Raw genomic sequence first — 20705 nt, 5'->3', positions numbered from 1 at the left:
GGACTTTTTACATGGCAAGGCTCCAAGTGCATGTATTCCAGGGAACAAGATAGAAGAAGCTGCATTGTCTTTTATGACCTAGTCTTGGAAATCACCCAGTGTCACTCCTTTTTTTAATTTTTTTTTTATTTTGCGACGCAGTCTGGCCCTTCACCCAGGCTGGAGTGCAGTGGCACGATCTTGGATCACTGCAACCTCCACCTCCTGGGTTCAAGTGATTCTCCTGCCTCAGCCTGTGAGTAGCTGGGATTACAGGTGCCCTCCCCCAACCCCCGACACCTGGCTAATTTTTTGTAGAGATGGAGTTTCACCATGTTGGTCAGGCTGGTCTCAAACTCCTGACCTCAAGTGATCGACCCACCTTGGCTTCCCAAAGTGCCAGGATTACAGGTGTGAGCCACTGCACCTAGCCACCCAGTGTCACTTCTGATGTGCATTATTTGTTGAAGCAGTCACAAACCAGCCCAGATTTAAGGAGATGGGATATTAGACCCCATCTTGTGATAGTAGTGTTACAGAATTTTGACCTGTGATTTCAAATTGCCACAAAAAGCAAGAAAGAAAAGTTGAGGATAATACTATGAGAAAGGTCGGATTTGTTTTCTTACACTTTATTTTTCCTGAAATGTACATTGCTGATATTTGTGTAAGCCAAGTGGTCAATTTTTTTGTAAAAATGCAGTCTTAAGAAAACTTAACAAAATTTGGATTTTAAAAAAATTGATATTAGACCCAATGAAAGAACTAATTTTTTTACTGTTATGTTTTGTTTTTCATGATTTTGTATATTCTTCAGGACAAGCAGTGGGAAGAGCTCTGTTATCAATGCAATGCTGTGGGATAAAGTTCTCCCTAGTGGGATTGGCCATATAACCAATTGCTTCCTAAGTGTTGAAGGAACCGATGGAGATAAAGCCTATCTTATGACAGAAGGATCAGATGAAAAAAAGAGTGTGAAGGTATGATCTTTAACCTTTAGCAGCATAATATACCTGAAACAATGTCCTTAACTTATTCTTTAATAGCATTTTTATAGATGTCTGCATTGCTGACATCTTATAAGAAGAACTGCTAATATTTCTTTCTTTTTTTTTTTTTTGAGAGTGAGTCTTGCTCTGTTGCCCAGGATAGAGTGCAATGGTGAGATCTTGGCTCACTGCAACTTCTGCCTCCCAGGTTCAAATGATTCTCCTGCCTCAACCTCCCAAGTAGCTAGGATTACAGGTGCGTGCCACCATGCCCAGCTAATTTTTGTACTTTTTTTGTTGTTGTTGATAGAGATGGGGTTTCACCATGTTGGCCAGGCTGGTCTCGAACTCCTGACATAGGGTGAACCATCCGCCTCAGTCTCACAAAGTGCTAGGATTATAGGAAGAACTTAATATTTGTAACTTTGAAAGCCATCACTAAATATTTTAAGTACTCTAAATTTTTTTTTTACTTCATAGCTAAATTAGTGGAAGAATAAAACCTGTCCTTAATTTAAAGGTATATTAGAATTACAGGTTTTTTAAATCTCCCCTTACAGTGAGACTAACATTATTTTATTTATTTATTTGTTTTTAGACGGAGTCTTGCTCTGTTGCCCAGGCTGGAGTGCAATGGCACGATCTCAGCTAGCAACCTCTGCCTCCCAGGCTCAAGCAATTATCCTGCCTCAGCCTCCCAAGTAGCTGGGATTACAGGCATGTGCCACTACACCTGGCTAATTTTTGTATTTTCAGTAGAGACAGGGTTTCACCATGTTGCCCAGGCTGGTCTTAAACTCCTGACCTCAGGGTGATCCACCTGCCTTGGCTTCCCAAAGTGCTGGGATTACAGGTGTGAGCTACCACGCCCAGCCGAGACTGACATTATTGAAGTGTATCATTGCTGTTTAATCTCAAATTTGTCCCACCTTGGCCTCCCAAAGTGCTGTGGTTACTGGCATGTACCACCATGCCTGGCCTCTCTTTTTAAAACAGAATTGCTTAAGAAATTGGGCCCTGGAATCTGTTTTTGATACGTGTCTGTGTTTTTAGAAATTGTCTTACCTCAGGAGTATGTAGTAAGTATATTCATGAAGAAATATTTTAACTTTGTCAGATGAGAGCCAATGGCAATTCCCTGCCTTTCATAAATTTCTCAATTCAGTGCCACTAGACTCCTGCAGCCAAAAAAAGAATAAAAGGAAAAACAAATTAGAATGCAAGATGTTGACTCTGGACTGAAAGCAGTTAGTTAAGGCACTGTTTCTCATTACGGTCACTTTGTCCTGAGTCTAAGGATCTCTTCCACAAACACAAAAGTTCAGTGCTTGAAGATCCATGCTATTTCATTTGTTGGTAAAGTCATGGATGGTTCTTTCTTTGTGAATTTGCTCTTTGATGTAAATCAGGTGACTCAGTCTGTAAGTTTTAGAATAAGCATACCCTTCAGATTAGTTATGAGAAAAGTGAGATGATGTTCATGAAAATACTATTCAAGGCTGGACACAGTGGCTCGCGCTTGCAATCCTAGTACTTGAGGTGGTCGGATTGCTTGAGACCAGCCTGAGCAATATAGTGAGACCCCATCTCTACAGAAAATACAAAAATTAGCCAAGCATGGTGGCGCATACCTGTAGTCTCAGCTACCCGAGTGGCTGAGGTGGGAGGATTGGTTGAATCTGGGAGGTTGAGGCTGTAGTGAGCTGTGATCATTCAGCCTAGGAAATGGAGCAAGACACTGCCTCAAAAAGAAAAGAAAATACTAATCAAGCTTTTAATTCATATAAATGAAGGAATCACTATTATTTTGTAATTAAGATTTTTAGCAAATAAAAATTCAAACTTCTCCTAACTTTAGAGCCTCAAAGTATGCTGTGTTACTCTAAAGAAATCATCTCTCATTTTCCTGATCTGTGCTCTTCCAGTCCTCTTCACACTCTTTCTCCTCGTCATTTTAGATTCGGGGGTTACGTGTACGGGTTTATTATGTGGATATATTGTGTGATGCATAAGTCTGGCCTTCAATTGAACCTGTCACCCAAATAGTGAATGTAGCATTCAGTAGTTTTTCAGCTCTTGTCACCTTCCACCTTTACCCCTGTAGTAGTTCCCAGTGTTATTGTTCCCATGTTTATTTCTGTGTGTACCCAGATGTTTAGCTCTCACTTTTTTGTTTGTTTGTTTGAGACAGAGTCTCACTGTGTTGCGTGATCTCAGCTCACTGCAACCTCTACCTCCTGGGTTCAAGCAATTCTCCTGTCTCCGCCTCCCGAGTAGCTGAAATTATAGGCACACACCACCACGCCCGGCTAATTTTTGTGTTTTTAGTAGAGACAGGGTTTCACGAGGTTGTCCAGGCTGGTCTCAAACTCCTGACCTCAGGTGATCCACCCACCTCGGCCTCCCAAAGTGCTGAGATTACTGGCATGAACCACTGCGCGTGGCCTAGCTCTCACTTTTAAGTGAGAAGATGGCAGTATTTGGTTTTCTGTTTCTGCGTTGATTGACTTAGGATAATGGCCTGTGGCTCCATCCATGTTCCTGCAAAAGACATGATTTCATTCCTTTCTAGGGGGTGTTAAAAGCTATTTAATTTTAACCTATTTTAATAATGACATTTCTTCCATATGACAAAGTGATACACATTTATTTCAGTAGTCAGAAGATACAAGTAGGCAAAAAGAATGAAGACTCCATAACTTACATACTTCACAAAACCGGTATCAGTATCAGGAGTTGCTTAGAATTCTGTTGCTGGAGTTCTTTTTGAGGGAACCATTTTTTTTCGTACTTGGAAATTTAAAAAATCAGGTTCTTAAGATTGCTCAGAAGGTTTTATTTCAGAGTTTTTATACACCTGTTTGGCTAAAATAAATGTACTACAATGTTGTTAATTTTTATTGGATTTTATTACAAGTGGAGTTTATTTTTTTCTTTTCCTCCTGCTTTAGACAGTTAATCAACTGGCCCATGCCCTTCACATGGACAAAGATTTGAAAGCTGGCTGTCTTGTACATGTGTTTTGGCCAAAAGCAAAATGTGCCCTCTTGAGAGATGACCTGGTGTTAGTAGACAGGTAAAATTACATGTGGATTGCATTTTCTCTGGAAGTTTACTTAATAGTATAATACTGCTTACTTTAGCATGTGGTATAAAAAATTAAAACATTCAGTTGCCACTTTGTTCTCATTAGCTAGATTAAGGAAGAGATAAGGTATTGGTTTTATTTTATAAGTTACATAAAAACACCAGTTCATCAGTCTTATTCCATTTCAAGAAATTTTAAGGATGGCCACTTTTTTGGCTGGAGTGCAGTGCCATAGTGCCATGATCTTGGCTCACTGCAACCTTTACCTGCCGGGCACAAGCGATTCTCCCACCTCAGTCTCCTGGGTAGCTGGGATTACAGACACACACCAGCCACCTCACCTGGCTCCATTTTGTTTTTGATAATGGATTTTCCTTTTAAATGGAAATGGTGTTTCAAGTAATACGTAGAAACAGAGGAGAGAGAAGATGTTCATGACACCAAAATATTTGGTTTAAATACAATGTTAACTAATTTAGCTTTATTTCATAACCAGGTTGTATCTATGACCCAGTCAGTTAAGATTGACAGTTGGATAGATACAAGAAAAAATGAAAGAGATCTAGTATTTGGTACCAAAATGGGTAACTATAGTGAATAATAATTGATTTTTATTTCTATTTTTTTGAGACAGAGTCTCGCTTTATCACCTAAGCTTGAGTACAGTGGCACAGTGTTGGCTCACTGCAACCTCCGCCTCCCAGGTTCAAGCCATTCTTGTGCCTCAGCCTCCTGAGTAGCCACCATGCCTGGCTAATTTTTGTATTTATTGGTAGAGATGGGAATTCACCATGTTGGCCAAGCTGGTCTCAAACTCCTGGCCTCAAGCAGTCCTCCCATCTCAGCCTCCCAAAGTGCTGAAATTATAGGTGTGAGCTGCCATACCTGGCTAAATAACAATTTAATTGTACATTTAAAAATAACTAAAATAATATAATTGGATTGTTTGTAATACAAAGAATAAATGCTTGAGGTGATAGATACCTCATTTACCATGATGTGATTTTTTTTTTTTTTTGGAGGCAGGGTCTTGCTGTGTTGCCCAGTCTGGAGTGCAGTGATGGGACCATGGCTTACTGCAACCACCGCTTCCCATGCTTAAGCAATCCTCCCACCTCAGCCTCCAGAGTAGCAGGGGCTACAGGGGCATGCCACCAAGCCTAGCTAATTTTTTGTATTTTTTTTTTGTGGAGTCAGAGTTTTGTCATGTTGCTCAGGCTGGTGTCAATGTCCTGGACTCAAGCACTCCTGACTTGGAATCCCAAAATGCTAGGATTATAGGAATATGCCACTGTGCTCAGCCCCAATGTGATTGTTACACATTGTATGCTTGCATCAAAATACTTCATATACCTCATAAATATGTATACTTAATATGTACCCACAAACATTTAAAATGAAAGATTTTTTAAATTTTTTACAAAGATTTATAGTTGGCAAATTCTTCACTGCAGGTCCTAGTGTAGTTGGTATATTAAATTTATATTTTTTTATTTGTGTTTATAAGGGCTTAAATCTTCTCTAAGCCTTACTGGATATAGCTGCTTTAACCCTTGTTGTTTAGTCTCCATTAGCCTAGTTTTATATTTCAGCCATCTAAAGCATAAAGGTTAAAAAGATTGAAATATTGAGCATGTTAATTTGCTTTGTCAAAGATCACTGGGTTAAAATTTCCTAGGCTTCTTATAGATGACAGGCGGAAATCCTGTTTTTTAGACTTCAAATTATACATAAAAGCTGAAAAAATTCTGTAACCGAAATTTTCTTTTTAAGAAATATAATACAATTTTTATTTCACTCTTATTAGTCCAGGCACAGATGTTACTACAGAGCTGGATAGCTGGATTGATAAGTTTTGCCTGGATGCTGATGTCTTCGTTTTGGTTGCAAACTCTGAATCAACACTAATGAATACGGTAGGATTTAATCGTATTACTGTGTTTCGGTGGTAGGGAATGAAGCAGTGTCTGTTTTCATTCTGAAAAGAGAAATCCAAATCATGGATTAGAAAGAACTTCTAAAAACAGGCATGAATGAAGGGGTTTGTGTTTTCATAGAACCAGAAGGGCTGTTTCTAGTCTTTCTATAGTGTGTAGTTCCCTGGATTTCTCTAGCAATATAGGGCTTGATGACTCTAACTTACGGTTATTTGCCAGTTTCAGGGAGAATGAGTGCCAGAAATTTTAGGGTGCTTACTTAAGTCTCTTGAATAAAATATAAACCACTCCTCCTTTCTGCCATCTATCGGGCAAGGCTTTTTATATTTTCAGTATTGTTAGCTGTTTCCAGCTTCACCTGAATATACTCTAGGTTTCACCTTACCTGTGTACACTTTAAGCTGCTGTCAGACTTAGAAGATTATTTATCCAAATGTCTGGAGCCAGACTCATCTGAAATAAACTTTCCAGAGTTGAGATAATCTAATACTCAAAACTATAATATGATTTTTAAAAATTGTTATTCATCAGTTTTTTTCATCTTTGAAAGTTTAATGCTCATAGAGTGCTTTAGGATCCTTTGTCAGTGGTGTTAGTGTTGTCTAAATGGTTCAGACTTTCTCATTAAAATAAAATTTCAATTGTAAATGTAAATTACAGTGAATGTACTGTGGGTTTTTTTTTTTTTTTTTTTTTCAGGAAAAACATTTTTTTCACAAAGTGAATGAGCGACTTTCCAAGCCTAATATTTTCATTCTCAATAATCGTTGGGATGCCTCTGCATCAGAGCCGGAATATATGGAAGATGTAAGTTATTTTATTTTTTTTTTGTAGGTTTTGAAGTACAGTCACATACATTGTTATTTGAGAAAACAATATAGCTTATATAATAGAAAATTATAAGAGCTATTCCATGAAAAGAATATAGTTCAAGAAAACCTGAAGTAGGTATGTGATAAAGACCGAGGTATGAAGTTACTTTGAGGGAAAATTGTGTTATACTATCTAGTTATTTCAAGGCTTGCAGCTTCTTTTTTGTTTAAGTTTTTATTGAAATGTACATAACAGAAAAGTACATAAATCATAAGTGATCCTTCCAATTTGGCTTCCTAAAGTGCTGGCATGACAGGTGTGAGCCACCATGCCTGGCCAAATTTTACAAATTTAACACACCTGTGTCAAAATCCAGGTCAAAAAGCAGACCATTCTGAACACCCTAGAACCTCTCTCTTACCTCTCTCCTTCCGACTTCCATTCTGTCCTCCTTACCAAAGAGAAATTATCCATTTATCATGACTTCTGACCCCCTAAATTAATCTTTCTGGCTGTTCAACTTTATATAACAGAATCATATAATATCTGCTTTTGCATCTGTTTTTTTCATTTAACGTGTTTGTCATATGTGTCCATATTGTGCATAGCATAGTTGTATTGCATTCTCATTGCTGTATAGTATTCCATCTGTGGCTGTACTACAGTTGACTTATTCACGGTGATGGGCATTTGGGTTAATTTACTATATTTAGTTATGAATTCTACTGTGCATATGCTTGTATATGTCCTTCTGGTGTGCATATGTATGCATTCTTGTTAGGTAGTTTTCAATGTGGAGGTTGGACAGTTTTGACCCCCATGGGATATTTGGCAGCATCTGAAGATATTTTTTTTTTTTGGTCACAACTGGGGTTTTGTGCTAATGGCATCTAATGAGTAGAGGTTAGAGATGCTGTTACATGTGCCCTGACACAGAACAGGCCCCCAAACAAACATGGGCCAATCCAAAATGTCAGTAATGCAGAGGTCAGTAAACCATGGTTATATGTACCTAGAGATAAAATTGCTAGATTACAAGTTAAGAATATGTTAGATTTTAGTAAACATAGCACCAGAGTTCTCCAAAGTGCTTGGTGTCAATTTGTACTCTTGCCAGCAGATTGAGTTTCATAAGATTTGCATCCTCAACTTTTTTTTTTTGGCATTTTAATCACACCAATTGTAGAAACTTAAAAAGATTAAAGTATCTGGAATTTGGACTATAAATAATGTTTATTTAATTTGCTTGAGACGATTTCTGATTTTAATGGTAGTATGAAATTATTATATGTAGAGGACAAGATAAAAATAACTTAAACTATCCCATTACTGTTCACATGTTAAATTATTTGCTTTCATTTTTCCACCACTGGAATTTTGCATAACATCATGTTTTATATCCTCCTGTCATTAACTGTTGTCTTACAGCCATGTTCTTTCAAACTGGGGCTCACATAATCATTGGAGAATTAGGAAGTATCACTCATAAATTATTTTTCCTCAAATATTTCAGCATTCCTATTTAGATTTACTTTTGCAAGTCTTAATATAGAGAACCCTTATCATAGCCATAATGCTAAAGACTAGTACTAAATCCTAACTTCTAACCCGTAATCTTCACCTCAGTGCCCAAGTGGTAATCTTGAACCCAACATTGCAATTCTAATGCCTGGTTAATGCATTCGCCCCAACCTTAGCAGGGTTTGTTTGTTTTGGTTTGGTTTTTGAGATGGAGTCTTGCTCTGTCACCCAGGCTGGAGTACAGGGGCACGATCTTGGCTTACTGCAACCTCCACCTCCCGGGCTCAAGCGATTCTCCTGCCTCAGCCTGCCCAGTAGCTGGGATTACAGGCGCCTGCCACCACACCCCGCTAATTTTTGTGTTTTTAGTAGAGACGGAGTTTCACCATGTTGGCCAGGCTGGTCTCAAACTCCTGACCTTGTGATCTGCCCGCCTCAGCCTCCCAAAGTGCTGGGATTACAGGCGTGAGCCACTGTGCCCAGCAGAATTTTAAATAAATGTTCAAAAGACAGAATCGTTAAGAGAAAGATTTTCTGTCATCAAGTATCAAACTTCATTTATTAGAATTTTTTGAATTCATTAGTTATATGGTAACTTTTGTTATATCACTGTAAATAAAAGTATTGGCCTGTAGTCATTGGTTATTATATTTGTTTAAATTATTAGAATTCTTTTAATACGCTTTTCTCTGTAGGTACGCAGACAGCACATGGAAAGATGCCTGCATTTCTTGGTGGAGGAGCTCAAAGTTGTAAATGCTTTAGAAGCACAGAATCGTATCTTCTTTGTTTCAGCAAAGGAGGTTCTTAGTGCTAGAAAGCAAAAAGCACAGGGGATGCCAGAAAGTGGTATGCGTTAATTATAGATTTCCTTTTTAAATATAAAAATATTTAAAATTGGTCGGGTGCAGTGGCTCACGCCTGTAATCCCAGCACTTTGGAAGGCTGGGGTGGGTGGATCATGAGGTCAGGAGTTCGAGACCAGCCTGGCCAACATGGTGAAACCCCCGTCTCTACTAAAAATACAAAAATTAGCCCGGCATAGTGGCGTGCACCTGTAATCCCAGCTACTGGGGAGGCTGAGGCCGGAAAATTGCTTGAATCCAGGAGGCGGAGGTTGCAGTGAGCCGACATTGCGCCGTTGCACTCCAGCTCAGAGCAAGACTCCGTCTCGGGTGGGGGGGTGGAAAATATATATATATATAATTATAAAATCAGTAGCCTACCAGAAAATATATCTTGCTATATACTAGATTTTTAAATCTTTGCCTGTACATTACAGGTGGGGCACTTGCTGAAGGATTTCAGGCAAGATTACAGGAATTTCAGAATTTTGAACAAATCTTTGAGGTAGGAATTTTATGATTTTATTGCCTAATACAAAACTCTTTCCTTGGTTGGAGAAAGCATAATCTTCTGTTTTTATCATTTGTCTTTGTCAATAACTTTTGCTGCTATTTAGTTTAGTTACTGACATAGCCAGTAAAATGTGGAAAGTCTGAAGAAAGGAAGCCCCTGCAAAATGATTTGTAAGAATTGAGAATTAGAGATTGTAATTGCTTCCTTATTCTTAATTTCTTCCTTATTCTTATTTTTTATGTATTTATATATAAATAAGAAACTGTGTTTCAGTATTGCTGTGTTGTGCAATGAATGAAATTCCCTGTATTCAATAATTTGGAACAAGAGCAAACAAGCGTAATTGCTGTTGGAATGGATAATAGAGCAAAGTAAGCATTATCCTTTTTTTCTTTGTGCCGCATGACTAATAGAAGTATACGAAACATGATTAATGCCATTTGACAAAATTTTATTATATTTATATACCATGTTACCACATGTCCATTCTCCATATGTTGTGCCAAACACTCTAAATGAATAATTGAGTAAAAAAGAGCTTCACCATTTTCAGAATCTTCTAGGAAACTACTGAAGTGCCTGAGTGGTAGACAGGGAGGGAGGCTAGTTTCTTATGTTGCAGTGTAAGTGTTTTTATTGAGAGACATTAAAACTCACCCTACATTTGACTGAATAGTTCTTTAGATGTTAACCTTCTGAACTCCTATTTTGCCCTATATAATTCATATCACCTTCCCACTTAGGAATGAACACAATGACTTCAGCATTGAAGAAACCTCAATCTGTAATTATTCTTATAAGTAGTAACTGCCTTAATAGGGGGGACATGAATGTTGAGTATACTTGGCAGGATTTTAAAAATAAACATTTTGCTTACTATCTCTCATCTTTAATTTGGTGAGAGAAAAAAGGTTATTAGATGAAGACAAACTGGAAGAAAGCAAATCCACTGCCAGCTATCTTGGTAAGATCTAATTGTTCAGAGGCTACTGGTTTATGGGTAGATGTCCTCTCAAGCCAAGCTATAGGATACGTGAAGTCCCAGTTACTCAAAGACCATTGCTTGTTTTTTTTTCTTTTCCTTTTGCTTTCACCAAAGGGTTGATGCTCTCCTCACCTTTTTTTTTATCTTAAAGAAATGGAATCTCCCTCTTACCCAGGCTGGAGTGCAGTTGGGCAATCATAGCTCATTGCAGCCTCGAACTCCTGGGCTCAAATGATCCTCCCACCTCAGCCTCCTCTCCTCACTGTTATCACTATTTCATCCATGGGGAAAATATGTAGGGAGAGGATCTGTTTCCTTGTCTTATTTATTGACCTTTGTATATATGTGTTTTATGTATGTTTATCATTGATTTCTTCTAAATTATACATTTATAGAGTGTATAATTGTGTAATGTTCTGTTACACATTTATATTGCTTCCATACTGGTTCATGGTATAGCTTGTGCTTCCCCAGAATATCTCCTTGAGGAGGTGGGAATGAGAAGAATAAAAGATATGCTGTCGGGCATTGGTTCACAAGCCTGGCTGATCATCAGAATCACATGATGTGCTTTACAGAACCGCAGGCTCCCAACCTATCATATCCCCAACCCCAGATCCAGGGGGTTGGAGTTGGTCTAGCAATCTATATACATACATATTCAAAGCTCCCCAAATGATTGCAATAATCAGACAGACTTAGGAACTATTCTTTTTAAATGTTTTTAGAGGAAACTTGGCAGTTTATGTTTTATTCTAATGGTCCATTTGGGATTCTAAAATTTATGTATGGAAAAAATTGCTTTTGAGCAGTAGCTTTTATATATATATATATATATATATATATATATATATATATATAAAGTCATGGAATGTGCAGCTTTAGAGTTTGAAAATTTTAAGTCTGAAATACCTAAAATGAGAATCAGTAAAAATTACTTGAATTTATCTAAACAAATAATCAGCTGGGCAAAAAATACTATGTCTAAATGTATTGAAAAGAGACAAAACATTTTTTGGTGATTAATTATGTTGAAAGTTTTAGTCAGCTTTAGTCCAAGACTGGTATTTGTTACTTCTTAAATCAGTTTTGGTAATTCCTGGTTTCTTAGAAATTGGTGTATTTCTGAAATTTTATAATTTAGTAGCATAAAATTGTTTGAGTCTCTTGTTTCTCATGTCTATATTTAAATATGAATGTATATCTACATATACATATACACACACACACAGACCCTTAATGAGTTTGCCAATGTTTTATCATCCAAAGATGCAGCCCCAGCTCTTATGTAATTTATCACTTAATAAATGTCATTTTGGGGGGTTCATTCACTAAGTTCTATGTTTTTTTTTTGTTTTTGAGACAGAGTCTCACTCTGTTGCCAGGCTGGAGTGCAGTGGCACAATCTCGGCTCACTGCAACCTCCAGCTTATATTGATAAGGAAATAGGTTCAAGGGACTCTTCTGCCTCAGCTTCCCTAGTAGCTGGGACTACAGGGGCGCGTAACCACACGCAGCTAATTTTTGTGTTTTTAGTAGAGACAGGGTTTCACCATGTTGGCCAGGATGGTCTCAATCTCCTGACCTTGTGATCTGCCCACCTTGGCCTCCCAAAGTGCTGGGATTACAGGCATGAGCCACCGTGCCTGGCCTGTGTTCATCTTTAACATTGTTTACTTTGAAGATGCATTGGTTTTTTGCTTATTGTTCTTGAAGAAAAGATTCAGGATTGTGAATTTGTGACTGCAGCTTTGGTCGTATCCCAAGGTTTTCAGTGCTAGTTTAGTTTTTGTTGATTTTGTTTCTAGTTATCCTTTTGGCATTTCCTTATCAATATAAGATTTTTTAAAATTCAAGTGTTGTGGTTCATTTTATCCAATTTTTGGTTACTAATTTCTTGGTTTCTTTGTGTTGTGGTCACATCATGTGGCTTTTACACACATTTCTCTTTGTTTTGGGGATTTGCTTACTTTTCTTTGTAGTCTTGCAAGATTTTTTGTGAAAAGAAAAACTATCAAGTTCATCACCTTTATCAATCTGACCTTTGCCATGGACTTCTTTAGATTCATTTGATTCAAGCGGATCTAAGTATTTTAAACATTTAGAATACTAAGTTAAACAAGGCTTGAAATTGAGTAAAAGCAATCAAGAAAATCATTATTAGCTTGGGCGTTGGTGGCTCATGCCAGTGACGCCAGTACTTCAGGAGGCCAAAGCAGGAGGATTGCTTGAGCTAAAGAGATCGAGATCAAGTTGGCAAAAACATGAAAAGACTAAATACTATCTCTACCAGGAAAAAAAAAAAAAGCCAGATATGATAGCTCATGACTATAGTCACAGCTACCCCAGAGGCTGAGGTAGGAGGCCAAGGAGTTTGAGGCTATGGTGATGGTGAGCTATGGAGGTACCACTGTGCTCCAACCTGTGTGACAGAGTGAGACTCTGTCTCTTTTCTTTAAAAAGGAAGAAAGGAAAATCAATATTAGTCTATTAATACATTTTCTTATTGTTTTAAAACTGTATTTGGAAAGTTTCAAAATGCATTTGGAATGCATTGTTCTAAAGGCAAGTTAGAAATCCAAATTTCTTTTGCACAGTTATTTCACCATTCTTACTAGTTTTGGTTGTATGATGGGAGATAGACATATAAAAATAACTTATTTAAAATGTCAGTGAATTTTTTGTAATGGGCATTCCTGGATGATAGGTGAAATTTGAACATGAACTGTTTTTTAGATAATAGTATTGTCTCAATGGTAAATATTCTGAATACATTTGTTTCGTGATTTTGCAAATAAATGTTTTCTTTCTTAGAAGACAAATGTTGATGTATTTAGTAATAAGCTTGTGATGCAGTAAAATCCTGTCAAAATGTTTGGGAAGGAAAATAATACATAAGTATATATAAAAATGTATGCCTCTCTTTATATATATGGGGGCATACATTTTATATATATATTGCAAGATTATATTTATTATATATATTTATTATATATAATATATAAATATTATATATATATATATGCCCTCACACAAGATAGAAAGTATGGAGCATGTGTATGGAGGGAGAGGAGAAGTAAACAAAAGGGGCTGAATGTTAGTATTTGATATATCTAGATGTAAGGTATAGTTCTTGCACTTTTCTGTTGAAAATACACCAAAATAAGTTGGCAGTGATGAATAGCATATTGTTAGGTGTTTGTAGGGTCTATTTTCAAGGGAAATTGACAAGTTTGTTGGTTTTATGTTATAATTACACATATAAATTAATATTAATGTATGATTAGAGTTCCTGATAAAATAAGTCTGGGAACTGCTGCATAGTATATATGTTCCCCATAGAGATTAATTAGCATATTAGTGTATTAAGGATGCTGAGAAATAACTTAGAAGGGGGACTTTATTTAAATTAACACTACCCATACTTATTTGGAGTAGAATGTTCTTTTTTCAAGGTACCTCTTAAATATCCTACAGATCAGTGGGAGCACCACTGTGGGATACTTTTTAATTAGAAGATTGATTATTTTCTTCTCTATGCTTACTCATCATTATATATTTTTGAATCAGAAAGAAACTTATATTGCCTAATAACTTTTGGAGATCTTTTCTGTCTCGTCTAGCTCTAACACTGTGCTGTTATCTACAAATTTGGATCTTCATTGCTGATATCTAGATCTGCTTCATCGAGGAATATCAACTTTATTTTAATATTTTTCCTTTAAAAATATTTTTGTTTTTATTATAATTTTTGCGGAAGTTAATTTGACACATTTACGAGGCATTTATTTAAAATAAAATCAATGCATTCTTTTAATTATTAAAAAATAAGTAGTTTACAAATGTTCATTATTATATAATTATTGGTGATCTTAAAGAAGAAAACATCCAGAAAAAAACAAAACAAAAGAAAAAAAAAAAAAGAAAACATCCAGGAATGTTTTATCTTTAGATGTGTACAGAACAGGAATACTATAACTTCCTACATTAATCTTTTCAAAATCAGTGAAAATGACTAATGCATAAATGAGCTTCACCATGGGCAAAAATGAAGCTAGGCAATGCAAGAAAGTAATGGCTTCAGGGTTAAATATTGACTACATGAATTACCCTCATGTGCTCTATAGCTAAATAATCTGTTTTGTTTTCTCTACCTCAAACAAAATGCTGAAGTGGGGAGCTAAAATGGCAAAGGAGATTGTTGTCTTTCTGAATGCTCAAATAATTTCAGAGACATGAAGACTAAGCATAGGTCATAAATAGGACACTGAATATACATAGAGCATCCTGATGATTTCAGGATAACAAATGTAGCACTAGAGTATTAAGTAAATGCCTTTTGAAGCTTAAAAGCCATTTGTTTTAACAAAGGAAGGATAGTAATGAACTTCAGGAAGCAATTACCACGATTTGTATTAGCTAAATATATAGAGATTCAAGAAGATGAATTCATTGGAGTGTCAGAAAATTAATATATCCCTAATTTTAAAAAAATTTATCATAGAAAATAAGTCTCTTGTAAAACATCTATAGTAGTTACTGTGCTGTATTTCAGTGCAGAATTTGACTTTCCATGAAGAAAAAATGAAAGACAAATTGTAATATAACAATTTTATAAACTTTAAATGATAAATCATAGTAAATATATATTTATAGGATGAGCGTGGTGGCTCACTGTTGTCATCGCAGCACTTTGGGAGACTGAGGCAGGCAGATGACTTGAGGTCAGGAGTTGGAGACCGGTTTGGCCAACATTGCAAAACCCTGTCTCTACTAAAAATGCAAAAAGTAGCCAGGCATGGTGGTGCATGCCTATAATTGCAGCTACTTGGGAGGCTAAAGCAGGAGAATCACTTGAACCTGGGTGGTGGAGGTTTCAGTGAGCTAAGATCATGTCGTTGCACTCCAGCCTTGGTGACAGTGCAAGACTGTCCAAAAAAATATGTATATATATATATTTCTTTATATATATATATATAAATTTTTATATATATTTCTTAGATAACAAGTATTCTATATATTAAAAATTGAAGGCCGGGCATGGTGGCTCACGCCTGTAATTCCAGCACTTTGGGAGGCCGAGGCGGGTGGATCACGAGGTCAGGAGATCAAGACCATCATGACTAACACAGTGAAACCCCGCCTGTACTAAAAATACAAAACATTAGCCGGGTGTGGTGGCGGGCACCTGTAGTCCCAGCTACTCAGGAGGCTGAGGCAGGAGAATGGCATGAAACCAGGAGGCGGAGCTTGCAGTGAGCCGAGATTGGGCCGCTGCACTCCAGCCTGGGCGACAGGGTGAGACTCCGTCTCAAAAAAAAAAAAGAAGACAAAGAAATTTGAAACAAAAATGTTGCAAAATGTATCCATCGATACATGTGATGCATTGTGATGTATTTTTTATTTAAATAAATACTGGTTATAAAACACTGATTTATAACAACTATTAATGGATTGTTAGCTTGAAGGTAAAACAAATGAGATAGGGCATGATTCAGGCCTTTGTGTAACATACTATATTCTAATGAAAGTAATTACAATTATCTTCTAAATAGCTGCAGATATTTTTTCTATAAACAATTTTAGATGTTACATTGTTAAATATTAGCTTTCAAATTCTTCACATTTTAATCCAGAGAAGTCTTTTTTAGGGAACTTACAGGAATCATTGTATCATTCAGCTATTAAATAAGGAATTGTTCTAATTCACATCTTATTTAAGAACTTTACTAGGTTATATCTATTTCAAGTATGAGAAGAATCTAAATAGAAGGACTAGAATTGGATTAAAGGTGATCCAGATAAAAAATAGTAATTCTAATGAGAAAATTTTTTAACATTGAAAATAGTACCCTGTTTATTTTTTTTAATGTTAGAGTCAAACCATTGCACATTACTGTGTAAAAATACACAAAGATGGTAACTTGCTGCTAAAGCCCTTTTTACTTTTGAGTCTTTGTCTTTTTTTCACCTTTGTAATTTTAAGTTGTGCTTTTATCACTCATTTATTTTCTATCTTTATTTCTGTTTGGGTTAAAGTTACAAACAGCAAGTTCTTGTGTTTAAATTCCTGAAAATGTTGCGATGGAATTACAGTAATGTGTTATGGCTTGGGCCCCTCGCAGGAGTGTATCTCGCAGTCAGCAGTGAAAACAAAGTTTGAACAGCACACTATCAGAGCTAAACAGATACTAGCTACTGTGAAAAACATAATGGATTCAATAAACCTGGCAGCTGAAGAGAAAAGGTATGAGTTTTTTTCGTTGCAACATAAAAATGTTATTTTTTTTTTGTCAGACTTTTGTTCAGACTGAGGTTTTAAATTGTTGTACTATAAATACTTTTTACAGTGAAATCAGCCTTGTGGGTTTAACTGATGCCTACTTGTATTTTTTAAGTGCGTATTTGAAAGTGTCAGTATTTATTCTGCAACCTTGCACACATCATTTATATTCCCTGGACCTCACTATTCCTGTGTATGAATTGTGATTTTTAAAATGTTTTATGGCTATTTCTTCAAGCAGATTTTCATGAAGAAGTCCAAAACAGGTAATCCTCTTTTTGCATTCAACCCACAACCCATTTTTTAATATAGTCATACATCGGTATTTTGAAATCACTATTTTATACTAGTTGTGTTTGTTTATCGCCTGATGAACAAACAAGGTGATGCTACCTGCCAACCAGAAAGTTGATTCGGTAAGCAGTACCCTTTATGTTATACTGTATGGCATTATTTTATACTATTTGTTACCTTGTAAAGGTGGCAATGAATATATGAAAATACCAGCATTATTGATAAAAAGTATAATTCTCACAAACTTGGTATGCTTGAAACACAGAATGGAATGTTACTAGATGTGACAAAAGTAATGATGTTAAACCTCAATAGGACCTTCAGTGGACTTAAGCCAATTAAAGGAAACATAAAAGCATCAAAGCTTAAGTCCAAGATGTCATAACATTGGAATTTTAAATGTATTTGCTCTTGCTGGGAACAAAGACTCTCTCATGTCCCTGTGTGTTGCTTTATAATGGTACTTTCTTAGGAGTGAATTAAGTTCAAATGCAGAGAACTGCCAGCATATAAAATGCAAGGATCAGAACCGTGAGTCTGAACTCAGCCCCTGTGTAGAGCCTCTGTGTCGCCTCTGTTTAATGAGATTGTGCTGCTATAGCAGTTCCTTCTAGCTCAGTTGCTTTGGTATAGTACCCAAATTTTGGTCTATAAGATTGATTTAATTAGTAGTTATTTTTAAAGACATAGGACATTGAACAAAGTATAGCACAAAGAAAATGTGATTTGAGGATTGTGTAATCATAATGTCTTGGGAACTTCTTAAGTAAAAGATCTTCTTAAATGGATCTCAGACCTTTTTTTTCCTGTATCAGCCGGAGGTGAACAAACTTTTTTTTAAAGAAAGAGCCAGACAGTAAATATTCTAGGCTTTATGGGCCATAAAGTGTCTTGGAGCTACTCATTTCTACAGTTTTAGAGCAAAAGCAGCCATAGATAGATAATAGGTAAATGAATGGGTGTGGCTGCATTTCAAGAAAACTTTAACAAAAGCTGGCAGCTGGCTAGATTTGGCTTGTAAGGTGCCATATGCTGACCCCTGCTTATTAACTAAAGTCAGTATTGCATTCTGTTTTGCCTGTTCATATTTATGAAGTGTTTGAAGACTTTGAATTCTTATTCATCCTTTCTGGGTTTCAGGTGCCACATGGGCAGAGAAACGTGGTTTCTATCAAATGGTCTATATAAAATACTTTATAAGTGAAATATTACTTGAATCCTTTCAGATGTTACAAGTTTTTTTTTCTTGGGTCATGCTAATAGATGGTTCAATCCACGAATGAGTCCCTTGCTGAAATGCTTTAGGACTTCAGTCTACCCTGAACGTTGATTACTCTGTATTACTGAAATAGGCATTATTCAGTGGAAGAGAGGGAAGACCAAATTGATAGACTGGACTTTATTCGAAACCAGATGAACCTTTTAACACTGGATGTTAAGAAAAAAATCAAGGAGGTTACCGAGGAGGTGGCAAACAAAGTGGGTAACAGTAGCTTCATGATTAAAATAACCTGGATGGAAATTATTTTTGATAAAGCTAAAAATGTTATTCCTGTTACTTTAAAAGAATGTTTTAAGATTTTTCAACTTAATTTTTTTGAGTAATTGATAATCTTGTTTAATTATTTTAACTCCGAATTTTTCATATTTTCAGGTTTCATGTGCAATGACAGATGAAATTTGTCGACTGTCTGTTTTGGTTGATGAATTTTGTTCAGAGTTTCATCCTAATCCAGATGTATTAAAAATATATAAAAGTGTAAGTTAAAGTATAGATAAAATTATTCAGAGACAGTTTCTTATTATTCTATACCCTCATTTATTTCATGGTTTGGCATTTCAGTGTCTTCATGGCAATCAATACAAAATGAAACTGTTAGATTGCCCTCGTGTAATAAATGTAAACTATCTTGTATAAAAAGTAAATAGAAAATTTATACTTAGAATGAGATAAAGATCATTTTAGGACAAGGCACAGTGGCTCATGCCTGTAATCTCAATACTTTGGGAGGCCGAGGCGGGAGAATCACTTGGGCCCCGGAGTTCGAGACCAGCCTGGGCAACATAGTGAGAACTGTAATCTACAAAAAACAAAGTTAGGCTGGGCGGTAGCTCGTGCCTGTAATCCCAGCACTTTGGGAGACTGAGGTGGACGGACCACGAGGTCAGGAGTTCGAGACCAGCCTGACCAACATGGTGAAACCCTGTCTCTACTAAAAATACCAAAAAAAAATTAGCCAGTGGCAGGCGTCTGTAATCCCAGCTACTTGGGAGGCTGAGGCAGGAGAATCGCTTGAAACCGGAAGGCAGAAGTTGCAGTGAGCCAAGATCACGCCACTGCACTCCAGCCTGGGCAGCAAGAGCAAAACTCCATCTAAAAAAAAAATAACAAAGCGTGGCGACACGCTCCTATAGTCCCAGTTACTCAGGAGTCTGAGGCAGGAGGATCAGTTGAGCCCAGGAGGTCAAGGCTACAGTGAGTCAAGATCAAAGCACTCCAGCCTGGGCAACAAAGCAAGACCCTGTCGCACAAAAAAAAAAAAAAAAAAAAAAAATCAAATTAAAAAGACCATTTTGGCATTTACTGCATTTTTTATGTCTTTATAAAACCTACATGCTTTCTGGAGAAAAAATAATATGGATATTTACCATTGTTAACAGGAATTAAATAAGCACATAGAGGATGGTATGGGAAGAAATTTGGCTGATCGATGCACCGATGAAGTAAACGCCTTAGTGCTTCAGTCCCAGCAAGAAATTATTGGTAATATTTATGTCTACAAGGTCATGTCTGGTTTGTTTTTTCATTCATGACTCTGGTAAAGAGCTTATTTTCCTTTAGGCGTTCCATTGAAGGTAAAACACTTACCATTCTTTCTTAAAATAAGTGTTGTAATTTTGTTCTTTCTAGAAAATTTGAAGCCATTACTTCCAGCTGGTATACAGGATAAACTACATACACTGATCCCTTGCCAGAAATTTGATCTCAGTTATAATCTAAATTACCACAAGTTATGTTCTGATTTTCAAGAGGATATTGTATTTCGTTTTTCCCTGGGCTGGTCTTCCCTTGTACATCGATTTTTGGGCCCTAGAAATGCTCAGAGGGTGCTCCTAGGATTATCAGAGCCTATCTTTCAGGTATGTATCTTTGAATCTGCCAATTTAGACTCTCCTTTATTATTTTGTTTATGTGATTTTTCTATAATAAAACCAGCTTTACAAAATCTGCATATTTAAAAGCTAATATCTGTCTCTTAGAGCCATTTCTGAGGTAGATATTTAGTTTGAGCATCCCCAATCTGAAAATCATTAAAGGTCCAAAATCAAAAACTTTTGAGTATGGTGACACCACAGGTGGAAAATTCCACACAAGACCTCATGTGAGGTCATAGTAAAACGGCAGGCACACAACACACAGTTTATTCAGTGTCCTCAGGGGAAAGACTCAGCCTCC

General features: G+C 36.5%; 1 protein-coding gene across 3 annotated transcripts in view; it reads left to right on the top strand.

The window, feature by feature from the left end:
• MFN1 (mitofusin 1) overlaps window positions 1-20705 on the top strand; it is a 47853-nt gene that overhangs the window by 14697 nt on the left and 12451 nt on the right. For all 3 annotated transcript variants that reach the window (XM_030931825.1, XM_010373906.2, XM_010373916.1), the window contains exons 4-14: window positions 797-959; window positions 3920-4044; window positions 5864-5972; window positions 6693-6800; window positions 9023-9176; window positions 9610-9677; window positions 16797-16918; window positions 18601-18727; window positions 18903-19007; window positions 19910-20012; window positions 20160-20389. In XM_030931825.1, the coding sequence (XP_030787685.1) occupies window positions 797-959; window positions 3920-4044; window positions 5864-5972; window positions 6693-6800; window positions 9023-9176; window positions 9610-9677; window positions 16797-16918; window positions 18601-18727; window positions 18903-19007; window positions 19910-20012; window positions 20160-20389 (1414 nt within the window). The remainder of the gene's footprint in view (window positions 1-796; window positions 960-3919; window positions 4045-5863; window positions 5973-6692; window positions 6801-9022; window positions 9177-9609; window positions 9678-16796; window positions 16919-18600; window positions 18728-18902; window positions 19008-19909; window positions 20013-20159; window positions 20390-20705) is intronic.

The sequence above is a fragment of the Rhinopithecus roxellana genome, chromosome 1 (genome assembly GCF_007565055.1).
Source record: "Rhinopithecus roxellana isolate Shanxi Qingling chromosome 1, ASM756505v1, whole genome shotgun sequence".
Classification (NCBI taxonomy): domain Eukaryota; kingdom Metazoa; phylum Chordata; class Mammalia; order Primates; family Cercopithecidae; genus Rhinopithecus; species Rhinopithecus roxellana.
The sequence above is the reverse complement of the archived record's forward strand: the minus strand, read 5'-3'. Positions and strand labels throughout refer to the sequence as shown.